This window comes from Oncorhynchus clarkii, chromosome 3 (assembly GCF_045791955.1).
Source record: "Oncorhynchus clarkii lewisi isolate Uvic-CL-2024 chromosome 3, UVic_Ocla_1.0, whole genome shotgun sequence".
NCBI classification, from domain to species: domain Eukaryota; kingdom Metazoa; phylum Chordata; class Actinopteri; order Salmoniformes; family Salmonidae; genus Oncorhynchus; species Oncorhynchus clarkii.
The window spans coordinates 4486761-4499604 of NC_092149.1; the positions used below are offsets into that span (position 1 = coordinate 4486761).

Here is a 12844-nt window from a genome sequence, read left to right on the forward strand (position 1 = left end):
CCGCGTCCACAAACAGAGCTCCATCATCCTCCCTTTACACACACACACACACACACACACACACACACACACACACACACACACACACACACACACACACACACACACACACACACACACACACCTAGCACCAGGTGTTTTTCACTTCTACTGAAGCAAAGTATAAACCAGGGCCATGGGTCTTATAGGAGCAGCAGCTCTCACCCAGGGCCATGGGTCTTATAGGAGCAGCAACTCTCACCCAGGGCCATGGGTCTTAAAGGAACAACAGCTCTCACCCAGGGCCATGGGTCTTATAGGAGCAGCAGCTCTCACCCAGGGCCATGGGTCTTATAGGAGTAGCAGCTCTCACCCAGGGCCATGGGTCTTAAAGGAACAGCAGCTCTCACCCAGGGCCATGGGTCTTATAGGAGTAGCAGCTCTCACCCAGGGCCATGGGTCTTATAGGAGTAGCAGCTCTCACCCAGGGCCATGGGTCTTAAAGCAACAGCAGCTCTCACCCAGGGCCATGGGTCTTATAGGAGCAGCAGCTCTCACCCAGGGCCATGGGTCTTAAAGGAGTAGCAGCTCTCACCCAGGGTCATTGGTCTTATAGGAGCAGCAGCTCTCACCCAGGGCCATGGGTCTTAAAATAGTAGCAGCCATGTTTGTACAGTATACATAAAGAGTTCCATATAGAACCTATGGTTGAACATATAGAGTTCCATATAGAACCCATGGTTGGACATATAGAGTTCCATATAGAACCCATGGTTGGACATACAGAGTTCCATATAGAACCCATGGTTGGACATATATAGTTCCATATAGAACCTATGGTTGGACATATAGAGTTCCATATAGAACCTATGGTTGGACATATAGAGTTCCATATAGAACCCATGGTTGGACATATAGAGTTCCATATAGAACCTATGGTTGGACATACAGAGTTCCATATAGAACCCATGGTTGGACATATAGAGTTCCATATAGAACCCATGGTTGGACATATAGAGTTCCATATAGAACCTATGGTTGGACATACAGAGTTCCATATAGAACCTATGGTTGGACATATAGAGTTCTATATAGAACCCATGGTTGGACATATAGAGTTCCATATAGAACCTATGGTTGGACATACAGAGTTCCATATAGAACCTATGGTTGGACATAAAGAGTTCCATATAGAACCTATGGTTGGACATATAGAGTTCCATATAGAACCCATGGTTGGACATAAAGAGTTCCATATAGAACCTATGGTTGGACATATAGAGTTCCATATAGAACCTATGGTTGGACATATATAGACCTCCTCCTCTCCTCTGCCCTCGGTTGTTCTATGGGCCTACAGAGGCCGAGTCACAAATGGCACCCTATTCCCTTCATAGTGCACCACATTTAAACCAGGTCCCATCACCCTATTCCCTTCATAGTGCACTACATTTAAACCAGGTCCCATCACCCTATTCCCTTCATAGTGCACTACATTTAAACCAGGTCCCATCACCCTATTCCCTTCATAGTGCGGCAGGTAGCTGGTAGGTAGCCTAGTGGTTAGTGCATTGGCCTAGTAACCGAAAGGTTGCAAGATCGAATCCCTGAGCTGACAAGGTAAAAATCTGTCGTTCTGCCCCTGAACAGGCAGTTAACCCACTGTTCCTAGGCTGTCATTGAAAGTAAGAATTAGTTCTCAACTGACTTGCCTAGTTAAATAAAGGTAAAATAGTGCACTACTTTTAACCAGAGCCCTTAGTTTTTGACCTATGGGCCCTGGTCACTATAAAGGTAATAGTTTTGCTGTTTGAGGAAGCGTGTCTTAGGACGGATGTGAACATGCTAGGTCTTGTGCAGACAGTCCAGTATGTATGGGGGGGGGGGGGGGGTGAAACCAGAGACTGCAGTCAACTCAGCAGGAATCAGAGAGAGAGAGAAACTTACTGTGGAGGTCAACAGTCCACACACAGCTCAGCACTGACACCACCTTACAGAGAGAGAGAGAAACTTACTGTGGAGGTCAACAGTCCACACACAGCTCAGCACTGACACCACCTTACAGAGAGAGAGAGAAACTTACTGTGGAGGTCAACAGTCCACACACAGCTCAGCACTGACACCACCTTACAGAGAGAGAGAGAGACTTACTGTGGAGGTCAACAGTCCACACACAGCTCAGCACTGACACCACCTTACAGAGAGAGAGAGAAACTTACTGTGGAGGTCAACAGTCCACACACAGCTCAGCACTGACACCACCTTACAGAGAGGGAGAGAAACTTACTGTGGAGGTCAACAGTCCACACACAGCTCAGCACTGACACCACCTTACAGAGAGAGAGAGAGACTTACTGTGGAGGTCAACAGTCCACACACAGCTCAGCACTGACACCACCTTACAGAGAGAGAGAGAAACTTACTGTGGAGGTCAACAGTCCACACACAGCTCAGCACTGACACCACCTTACAGAGAGAGAGAGAAACTTACTGTGGAGGTCAACAGTCCACACACAGCTCAGCACTGACACCACCTTACAGAGAGAGAGAGAAACTTACTGTGGAGGTCAACAGTCCACACACAGCTCAGCACTGACACCACCTTACAGAGAGAGAGAGAAACTTACTGTGGAGGTCAACAGTCCACACACAGCTCAGCACTGACACCACCTTACAGAGAGAGAGAGAAACTTACTGTGGAGGTCAACAGTCCACACACAGCTCAGCACTGACACCACCTTACAGAGAGAGAGAGAAACTTACTGTGGAGGTCAACAGTCCACACACAGCTCAGCACTGACACCACCTTACAGAGAGAGAGAGAAACTTACTGTGGAGGTCAAAAGTTGAGCTCATGTTTATTCTGTCAACTATGATGGATGGAGGAGGAGGAGGAGTGCTTGTCTACATGTTGGACATACACTTAAACCAGCCTGGCCAGAGTTAGGGGAGGGATGTGTGTGTGAGCATTTGTTTGTGTGTATGAGTGTGTGTGAGAGCATTTGTTTGTGTGTGTGTGTGTGTACTGTATACAGAGGGGGTGTGTGTGTGTGTGTGTGTGTGTGTGTGTGTGTGTGTGTGTGTGTGTGTGTGTGTGTGTGTGTGTGTGTGTGTGTGTGTGTGTGTGTGTGTGTGTGTGTGTGTGTGTGTGTGTGTGTGTGTGTGCTGAAAAGTGCTCTGTGGGAAAGCCAAACGTTACCCGGCGCCAGAGTGTTGGTCCGACACACGTTGAGGGAACCAGAGACTTCTCCCAGCTAGAGCTTGTGCCAAGTAGGACACTTTAATATGCTGCACTGGCGGGAGGCCAACTGCTTCGTGTAAAATACAGCTCCCTCAGGCAGATATAGAGCACTGCTTTCACTGATTAACTGACCCAACAAACACTATTTCTCTGTTTCACTATCATCTTACTTTCCAACATTGGACACGTTCTTTCAGTAGGCCTATCGTCACAGTACTTGGAGTTTGAAAGCTGCAGGATATTTGAAGGGATGGATATGAGATGTTAATATAACCTTGGGTGGTTCTTGGTGTATTTGGTTCCTGTTGTCAAAGAGATATTGAGTGGCGTTGAAATGAGAGCGCTGTAAAGAAATGGGATTGGTCGCCGTTCAAATAGGTGTTTGTTAGAACGACACTTCTGGGAGCACCACAGGGAGTCACTGGAAGCTTTTCAACTGATTTGATTATGTACAGTCTCTTCAATGTACAGTCTTTTCAACGTACAGTCTCTTCAATGTACAGTCTCTTCAATGTACAGTCTTCAATGTACAGTCTCTTCAATGTACAGTCTCTTCAATATACAGTCTCTTCAATGTACAGTCTCTTCAATGTACAGTCTCTTCAATGTACAGTCTCTTCAATATACAGTCTCTTCAATGTACAGTCTCTTCAATATACAGTCTCTTCAATATACAGTCTCTTCAATGTACAGTCTTCAATGTACAGTCTCTTCAATGTACAGTCTCTTCAATATACAGTCTCTTCAATGTACAGTCTTCAATGTACAGTCTTCAATGTACAGTCTCTTCAACGTACAGTCTCTTCAATGTACAGTCTTCAATGTACAGTCTCTTCAATGTACAGTCTCTTCAATGTACAGTCTCTTCAATGTACAGTCTCTTCAATGTACAGTCTTTTCAATGTACAGTCTTCACCGTACAGTCTCTTCAATGTACAGTCTCTTCAATGTACAGTCTCTTCAATATACAGTCTCTTCAATGTACAGTCTTCAATGTACAGTCTCTTCAACGTACAGTATCTTCAATGTACAGTCTCTTCAATGTACAGTCTTCAATGTACAGTCTTCAACGTACAGTCTCTTCAATGTACAGTCTTCAATGTACAGTCTCTTCAATGTACAGTCTCTTCAATGTACAGTCTCTTCAATGTACAGTCTTCAACGTACAGTCTCTTCAATGTACAGTCTTCAACGTACAGTCTCTTCAATGTACAGTCTCTTCAATATACAGTCTCTTCAATGTACAGTCTTCAATGTACAGTCTCTTCAATGTACAGTCTCTTCAATGTACAGTCTCTTCAATGTACAGTCTCTTCAATGTACAGTCTTCACCGTACAGTCTCTTCAATGTACAGTCTTCAATGTACAGTCTCTTCAATGTACAGTCTTCAACGTACAGTCTTCAACATACAGTCTTCAATGTACAGTCTCTTCAATGTACAGTCTTCAACGTACAGTCTTCAACATACAGTCTTCAATGTACAGTCTCTTCAATGTACAGTCTCTTCAAGTTACTTTGTAATAATAATGTACCTGTAACTGTAACAGACATAAAACAAATAGAGACATATCATAACGGACTGACAGTTGCATCCCACTGAGAACACACTGGTTGAATCAATGTTGTTTCCACGTCAATTCAATGAAGTTACATTGAACCAACGTGGATTAGACGTTGAATTGACGTCTGTGCCCAGTGGGGATAGCTCTTAACACATGACAGATAGACTGACACTGCTATCATAGTTATCAGCTTAGGCATTGTCCTCCGTATATTATTCAAGTGTGAAATATGGTTTATCTGAGAAGCGTCTGCATAGTTTGAATAGCTAGCCTACATTTGTTTGTCCATTTAGTATGGTATTTATGGTTTGTTAATAATAGCTGCACACACATTCAGTGTGGATGTGGCTTTGGCCACACCAGGTTCAAGGTTAATGTAAGGATAGAGTAAACAGAAAAGTTGTAAAACTGATGTTGAAAACAGTGTAAACAGTCCATACATTTCATCGTTCTCATTCTGTGTTCCAGTGTTGAATGGCCACAGCAGGTCCTTACGGGGGAAGGAGCTCTTCCTGAGGCCCAGAGGGAGAGAGGCTATCCAGGCCAGAGAGAGGGCTGAGCGGGGAGAGGCCCGGAGGGAGAACCACAGGACCTCTACAGGACGCCCAGCCAGGACCTCCAGCACCACCCACAGTCTTCGCCACAGCAGGCCCAACAAGGAGCACCCAAAGCAGGTACACCAGGGAGACACAGATGGGCTGGGATGGAGAGTACCTGGGCTGAATCCCAAACGGCACTCTATTGAATATTCTCTATGTAGTGTACTACCCTTGACCAAGGCCTATAGGGCTCTGGCTAAAAGTGGTGTACTATATAGTGAATAGGGTGCCTTTCGGGACAGATTAAGTGTGTATCTTAATGGTCTGATGTCAGCATGCCAGTCTGTTAGTGTTGGCCCCAGTATTCTGTCGCTGCTGGAGGGTTTACATTTCCTGTCCTCCTGGTACAGCTTCCTGTTGGCTACAGACATGCTGACCTCTCTCTCTCCCCCAAATTCTCTCTATCTCTCAAGCCAGACTTCCCCTTCCCCTCGGCCGTAACTAACCCCTCAACGTTTACAAATCTGATCTGTAAGGTTTAAGGAAGCAATATGATGGAAACTCCACCATTACAGTGCTGACATAGTGACACTGTTCTGTATGGCAACTGGGAGCAGTGATGCCCTCTGGTGGGCGGAGTGGGATGGTTTCCTCATTCTTCCCAGCAACGCTCAGCCCCTCCCCGACACACACACACAGACACCTTTATGCAGAGGAATAATACTGACAGTTACTGGCTTCATGTACATAACCATGGCAGACATACGTCATTAAGAATATTTAGCATGAGTGCTATTTCAAACACATTCCAATTTGGGTCTTCATTCAGTCTCTGATCCAAATGGCACCCTATTCCCTATGTAGTGCACTACTTTTGATTGGTGCCCTATGGGCTCTGGACAAAAGTAGGCAACTATATAGGGATTAGGATGCCATTTGGGACACAGGCCTGATCTCCTTTGTGCATCTGCTGTTGTATAGGAGGGATGCCAGAAACCTCTCCCTGTCCTTGGCAAACCAACAGGTGACAGATTGTCTGGTGTCCTGTCCACCTTGGTGTGGAACTAATCAACTACACCTCAGTAAGAGAGGAGATCTGAAGTCTGTAATGTTCCACTACTGTATATGATCAGGTTAAAACGTGGGCCGATGGTCAATGATGAAATGTACAGCAGCTATAGATATAGAAGGAGAAGACATACTGGACCTAGGTATAAATGATGATGGAGCTAGGTATAAATGATGATGGAGCTAGGTATAAATGATGATGGAGCTAGGTATAAATGATGATGGAGCTAGGTATAAATGATGATGGAGCTAGGTATAAATTATGATGGAGCTAGGTATAAATGATGATGGAGCTAGGTATAAATGATGATGGAGCTAGGTATAAATGATGATGGAGCTAGGTATAAATGATGATGGAGCTAGGTATAAATGATGATGGAGCTAGGTATAAATGATGATGGAGCTAGGTATAATTGATGATGGAGCTAGGTATAAATGATGATGGAGCTAGGTATAAATGATGATGGAGCTAGGTATAAATGATGGTGGAGCTAGGTATAAATGATGATGGAGCTAGGTATAAATGATGATGGAGCTAGGTATAAATGATGATGTAGCTAGGTATAAATGATGATGGAGCTAGGTATAAATGATGATGGAGCTAGGTATAAATTATGATGGAGCTAGGTATAAATGATGATGGAGCTAGGTATAAATGATGGTGGAGCTAGGTATAAATTATGATGGAGCTAGGTATAAATGATGATGGAGCTAGGTATAAATGATGATGGAGCTAGGTATAAATGATGGTGGAGCTAGGTATAAATGATGATGGAGCTAGGTATAAATGATGATGTAGCTAGGTATAAATGATGATGGAGCTAGGTATAAATGATGATGGAGCTAGGTATAAATGATGATGGAGCTAGGTATAAATGATGATGGAGCTAGGTATAAATGATGATGGAGCTAGGTATAAATGATGATGGAGCTAGGTATAAATGATGATGGAGCTAGGTATAAATGATGATGGAGCTAGGTATAAATGATGATGGAGCTAGGTATAAATGATGATGGAGCTAGGTATAAATGATGATGGAGCTAGGTATAATTGATGATGGAGCTAGGTATAAATGATGATGGAGCTAGGTATAAATGATGATGGAGCTAGGTATAAATGATTATGGAGCTAGGTATAAATGATGATGGAGCTAGGTATAAATGATGATGGAGCTTACGTACAAATGATGATGATGTGAGATTTCCAAAAAGTACTTATTTTTGATAATCATCCTTGTGTCTATTGCAGGTTTCAAAAGTGAACAGGCTGTCGCGGGTATCGTCAGCTACCGTACGCAACTCCTGTGCCAAAAAGCCGCCGGCCTCCCGACCACTGCTGTCCAGAACTGTGAAGTCCACAGCCACAGCGCTTCCCAGGGGCCACGTCCGCTACACCAAAGCCAGACTTCTCAAAGAGGCCAAACTCACCGTGGGCAAGAGAGCCTCCTCCAAAGCTCGCCAACCCCTGAAGAACCAACGGCGCTCTGCCTGTGGCAGTGCCCGCCGCCACCCACGCCCACCACACTCCAACTCAGGAAAACTCTCAAGTGGCGATGCAAAGACTCCCAACAAACAGAAGGTACAATCCAACAAGGCAGCCGGCAGGTGTTGCCTACAACGAGTCAACGGGCAGCTTCACCCACGCCGATGTGGCGGTAAGCAGGTACTGCAGGGGCGTGAGGGCGTCAGACACTCCAAGCGACGTCTGGGGCTCCCGGCTGAGGAGAGTCCAACAGAGACACCGGAGTCTTCGCCGGAGGTCAAGAAGGTTAGACTGCAGATCAATGCCCCGGAGACGCGAAGCAGCAGGAAGGTCAATGTCCAGGAGAAGGCTGTGGCGGGGTCCGGCGGCCATCTTGGTAAGGTCACGTCATCCCGACCTTCCTCCTCGGAGCAAAGACCCAAACGAGCCTCCGCTGGCAAGCTGATGTTGACCCGACAAGCACAGCCCATACCCCCTACTGCTAATACTACTACTACTGCTAATACTACACCACCAGCTAAGAACACTACTTCTAAGAAAACTTTCCAGGGCACTTCCAAGAACACTTCCCATGTCACTTCCAAGGGCACTTCCACCTCCACTTCCACTAGCTCAGCAGCCAAGGTGAAACCAGGCACCAGCAGCCCAGCTAAACCAGCAGCAGAGCCTAAAGCAGCAGAGAGGCAGCGGGAGAGTGGGGAGAAGAGAGGTGCAGCACCACCCCCTCCCCCGCCCCTAACCGAGGTGCCAGTGTTCAGACCCAGTCTGGAGGAGTTCCACGACCCTCTGGTGTATGTGGAAGCGGTGCGCGGGCAGGCAGAGAGCTATGGGCTGTGCAGGGTGGCTCCTCCTCAGGACTGGAGGCCAGAGTGCAAGCTGAAAGAGGACATGAGGTTTGTGACCCAGGTGCAGCACATCCATAAGTTGGGTCGGCGCTGGGGGCCCAATGTACTCCGGCTGGCCTGCATCAGGAAACACCTCCAGGCCCAGGGCATCTCCATGGAGGACCCCCCGCTCATAGGTACATTTCTGTAGAACTGATACTTAGGGTGCATCCCAACTGGCACCCTATTTGCTACATAGTACACTACTTTTGACCAGAGCCCTATGGGGGCCCTATGGACCCTGGTAAAAAATAATGCACTAAGAAAAGGGTTTCATTTGGGACTAAGACTGTCACTAAGGTTTAATGTCAAAGACATTTAGGGAGCTACAAATAGTTCCTCCACATCCTGTTATTCTAGTACAGTTTCATGTTATTCTAGTACAGCTTCATCTTATTCTAGTACAGTTTCATCTTATTCTAGTACAGTCATGTTATTCTAGTACAGTTTCATCTTATTCTAGTACAGTTTCATCTTATTCTAGTACAGTCATGTTATTCTAGTACAGTTTCATCTTATTCTAGTACAGTTTCATCTTATTCTAGTACAGTCATGTTATTCTAGTACAGTTTCATCTTATTCTAGTACAGTTTCATCTTATTCTAGTACAGTCATGTTATTCTAGTACAGTTTCATCTTATTCTAGTACAGTTTCCTCTTATTCTAGTACAGTTTCATCTTATTCTAGTACAGTTTCATGTTATTCTAGTACAGTTTCATCTTATTCTAGTACAGTTTCATCTTATTCTAGTACAGTCATGTTATTCTAGTACAGTTTCATCTTATTCTAGTACAGTTTCATCTGATTCTAGTACAGTTTCATCTGATTCTAGTACAGTTTCATGTTATTCTTGTACAGTTTCATGTTATTCTAGTACAGTTTCATGTTATTCTAGTACAGTTTCATCTTATTCTAGTACAGCTTCATGTTATTCTAGTACAGTTTCACGATATTCTAGTACAGCTTCATGTTATTCTAGCACATATGTCAACTCTACATAGAGTGGCTATCTATCAGGTTGTACAGTTTGAAGTTTCCTCTTGTTAATTTAGTGTGCTGCCAAAGGTTTCCTTCTGAGGGAACTATACTATAGTTAAATGGCTTCTCCCAAATTACCTCTGACCCCCCCACCCTCTCATCCTGACCTCTGAACCACCTCTCATCCTGACATCTGACGCACCTCTCATCCTGACCTCTGAACCATCTCTCATCCTGACCTCTGAACCACCTGTCATTCTGACCTCTGAACCATCTCTCATCCTGACCTCTGAACCATCTCTCATCCTGACCTCTGAACCACCTCTCATCCTGACCTCTGAACCACCTCTCATCCTGACCTCTGACCCACCTCTCCTCCTGACCTCTGAACCACCTCTCATCCTGACCATTCTGCCCATTGGCTGCTGCTGATTGCTCTTAGTGTGTTTGTAAGTGAGACCTTGATTCTGACCTTACCTAGTGAGGAAGGATTACAGTTCCTCTGCCAGGTGGCAGCTTTGATGAGATTACACTGGGAGAGATGGGGGTTGTCAGGATCCCCGACACACACACACACACACACACACACACACACACACACACACACACACACACACACACACACACACACACACACACACACACACACACACACACACACACACACACAGACAAAATTGAGTGAGTGAGTGAGTGAGTGAGTGAGTGAGAGAGAGAGAGTGTGTGTGTGAGAGTGAGTGAGTGAGTGAGTGAGAGAGAGAGAGAGAGAGAGAGAGAGAGAGAGAGAGAGAGAGAGAGAGAGAGAGAGAGAGAGTGTGTGTGTGTGTGTGTGTGTGTGAGTGAGTGAGTGAGTGAGTGAGTGAGTGAGTGAGTGAGTGAGTGAGTGAGTGTGTGTGAGAATGAGTGTGTGTGACAAATGGGGAACGTCTGATTTTACAGGCAGCAGACACCCATGGTGAGGGAAAGGAGAGGAACGAAGTAGCAGAGATATTACACTCTGTCTGCATCTCAAATGGCACACTATTCCCTATATAGTGCATGACCAGGGCCCATACTAGTTATATAGGGAATAGGGTGCCATTTGGGACATAGACATTCTCTCTCTCAGGCTCCAATACCTACAGGCCTCTGCTTTGTCAGAGTGGGCCTCAACCTCAAACAGGATCATGGCTGTCTAAACCAGGCTGTCCTGGCTAACAGAGCCAAGTCATTCATTCATCAAACATCCACAGCCTCTCATCTAGAACATTTGGCTGTAATTTGTTTGAAAGCTTATTGTAAATGTAGTGAATGTTGCTGCTTTTTCAGAATCCATGTTTATCAGCCCCGTTGGTCCTCTCTATATCCTCCCAGATGTATACAGTATATCCATTTTAACCTGTGTTCTTCTATCTTGGTCATGGGCGCCCACAGGGTGTGCATGCTTTTGTTCCAACCCAGCACTAACAGCCCAGTACTAATACACCAAACCAACCAATTATTATTATTAAGCCATGTGGTTTCACAGATCCAGGATTAAAGAACATTGTTTTAACCTCCTTGTTCTGTGTTCTGTCTCGCCCTCCTTCATTCCCTTCTCTTCCTCCTTATCCTCCCTCCCTCGCTTCCTCCTTCACTCCCTCCCAACCTCCTCCCTCCCTCTCTTCCTCCTTCACTCCCTCCCTATCCCTCTCACCCTCCCTCCCTCCCTCCCTCCCTCCCTCCCTCCCTCCCTCCCTCCCTCCCTCCCTCCCTCCCTCCCTCCCTCCCTCCCTCCCTTTCACTCCCTCCCTATCCTCCCTCCCTCCCTCTCACCCTCTTTCACGCCCTCCCTCCTTCACTCCCTCCTCTTCCTCCATATCCTCCCTCTCCCCCTCCCTCCCTATCCTCCCTCTCTCTCTCTCTCCTCCACTCCCTCCTCTTCCTCCTTATCCTCACTCTCACCCTCTTTCACTCCCTCCCTAACCTCCCTCCCTCCTTCACTCCCTCCTCTTCCTCCATATCCTCCCTATCTCCCTCCTCTTCCTCCCTCTCTCCCCTTCACTCCCTCCTCTTCCTCCCACTCTCCCTCCCTGCCAGGCGGATGTGAGTTGGACCTGGCCCGGTTCTTTCAGCTCATCAACGACATGGGCGGCATGCAGCAGGTCAGCGACATGAAGAAATGGAATAAGCTAGCCGACCAGCTCCGTATCCCCAAGACTGCACAGGTACTGTACTGCTTCAAGGTTGCATAAATGGCACCCTGCTCTCTATATAGTAGACTGCTTTTGACCAGGGTCCATAAGGCTCTGGCCTACTATATAGGGAATAGGGGGCCATTCGGTACTCAGTCTCTTGTGTTGACCATGATGCTGTTCTGTAACAAACAATTCCTTCCGGCATCCGTGCCTTGTAGTGTTTCATCTACACTGAAGTGGGTCATTTTGTTTTTATCCTACTTTTTTATTTGAGATTGACTTCTGATGAAAACCAACAGCCAGCCCAGCTAGCTGCATAGCTAAGTATAGCACTTTGACATTTGATGTTAACACTGCCCTCCCTGTCAACTGTCAACTGCAACGTAATAATATCCTACCACCCGACCACAGGATCGTCTGGCCAAGCTGCAGGAGGCCTATTGTCAGTACCTACTGTCCTACGACTCCCTGGACCCCGCTGAGCGCATCCGCCTGGAGAGGGAGGTGCTGGAGGAGAAGGGGAGGCTGGAGAAGAAGAGAGGGCCCCTGGAGGGCCACTCAGATGACTCCCAACAGAGCCTGCTCCAGCTGCCCCGCTGTGAGCCCAAGAATGGCCTGGTAAACGGGGTGATCCGGAGGAACGGCCTGCCCAGGAACCTGGAGGAAGGAGCGAAAGAGGGGAAGAAACAGGAGAAGGACATGTGGCTGAGGTCCAGCAGGAGGAGACTGTTCTCTCAGGAGAAGAAAGGAGGAAGAGGAGGAGCAGAGGAGGAGAAAGAGTTTCTTAGCGACCAGCACAAGTGTATATACAGGGTAGGTCATGTTAGCCCCTTTCTCTGACCCTGTACACACTCATGTTGAACAACTGATGTACAACACATTTGGCACAACAAATGTGATACAACAGACATTTTTTCTGGACCAAAATAATTACCCAAGCATAGTGGAGGCA

The 12844-nt window shown here is 46.4% G+C and overlaps 1 protein-coding gene across 5 annotated transcripts in view; it reads left to right on the forward strand.

The window, feature by feature from the left end:
- LOC139386815 (protein Jumonji-like) overlaps positions 1 to 12844 on the forward strand; it is a 101656-nt gene that overhangs the window by 63582 nt on the left and 25230 nt on the right. For all 5 annotated transcript variants that reach the window (XM_071132633.1, XM_071132651.1, XM_071132670.1 and 2 more), the window contains exons 6-9: positions 5252 to 5457; positions 7640 to 8894; positions 11795 to 11922; positions 12304 to 12705. In XM_071132633.1, coding sequence (XP_070988734.1) covers positions 5252 to 5457; positions 7640 to 8894; positions 11795 to 11922; positions 12304 to 12705 — 1991 coding nt within the window. The remainder of the gene's footprint in view (positions 1 to 5251; positions 5458 to 7639; positions 8895 to 11794; positions 11923 to 12303; positions 12706 to 12844) is intronic.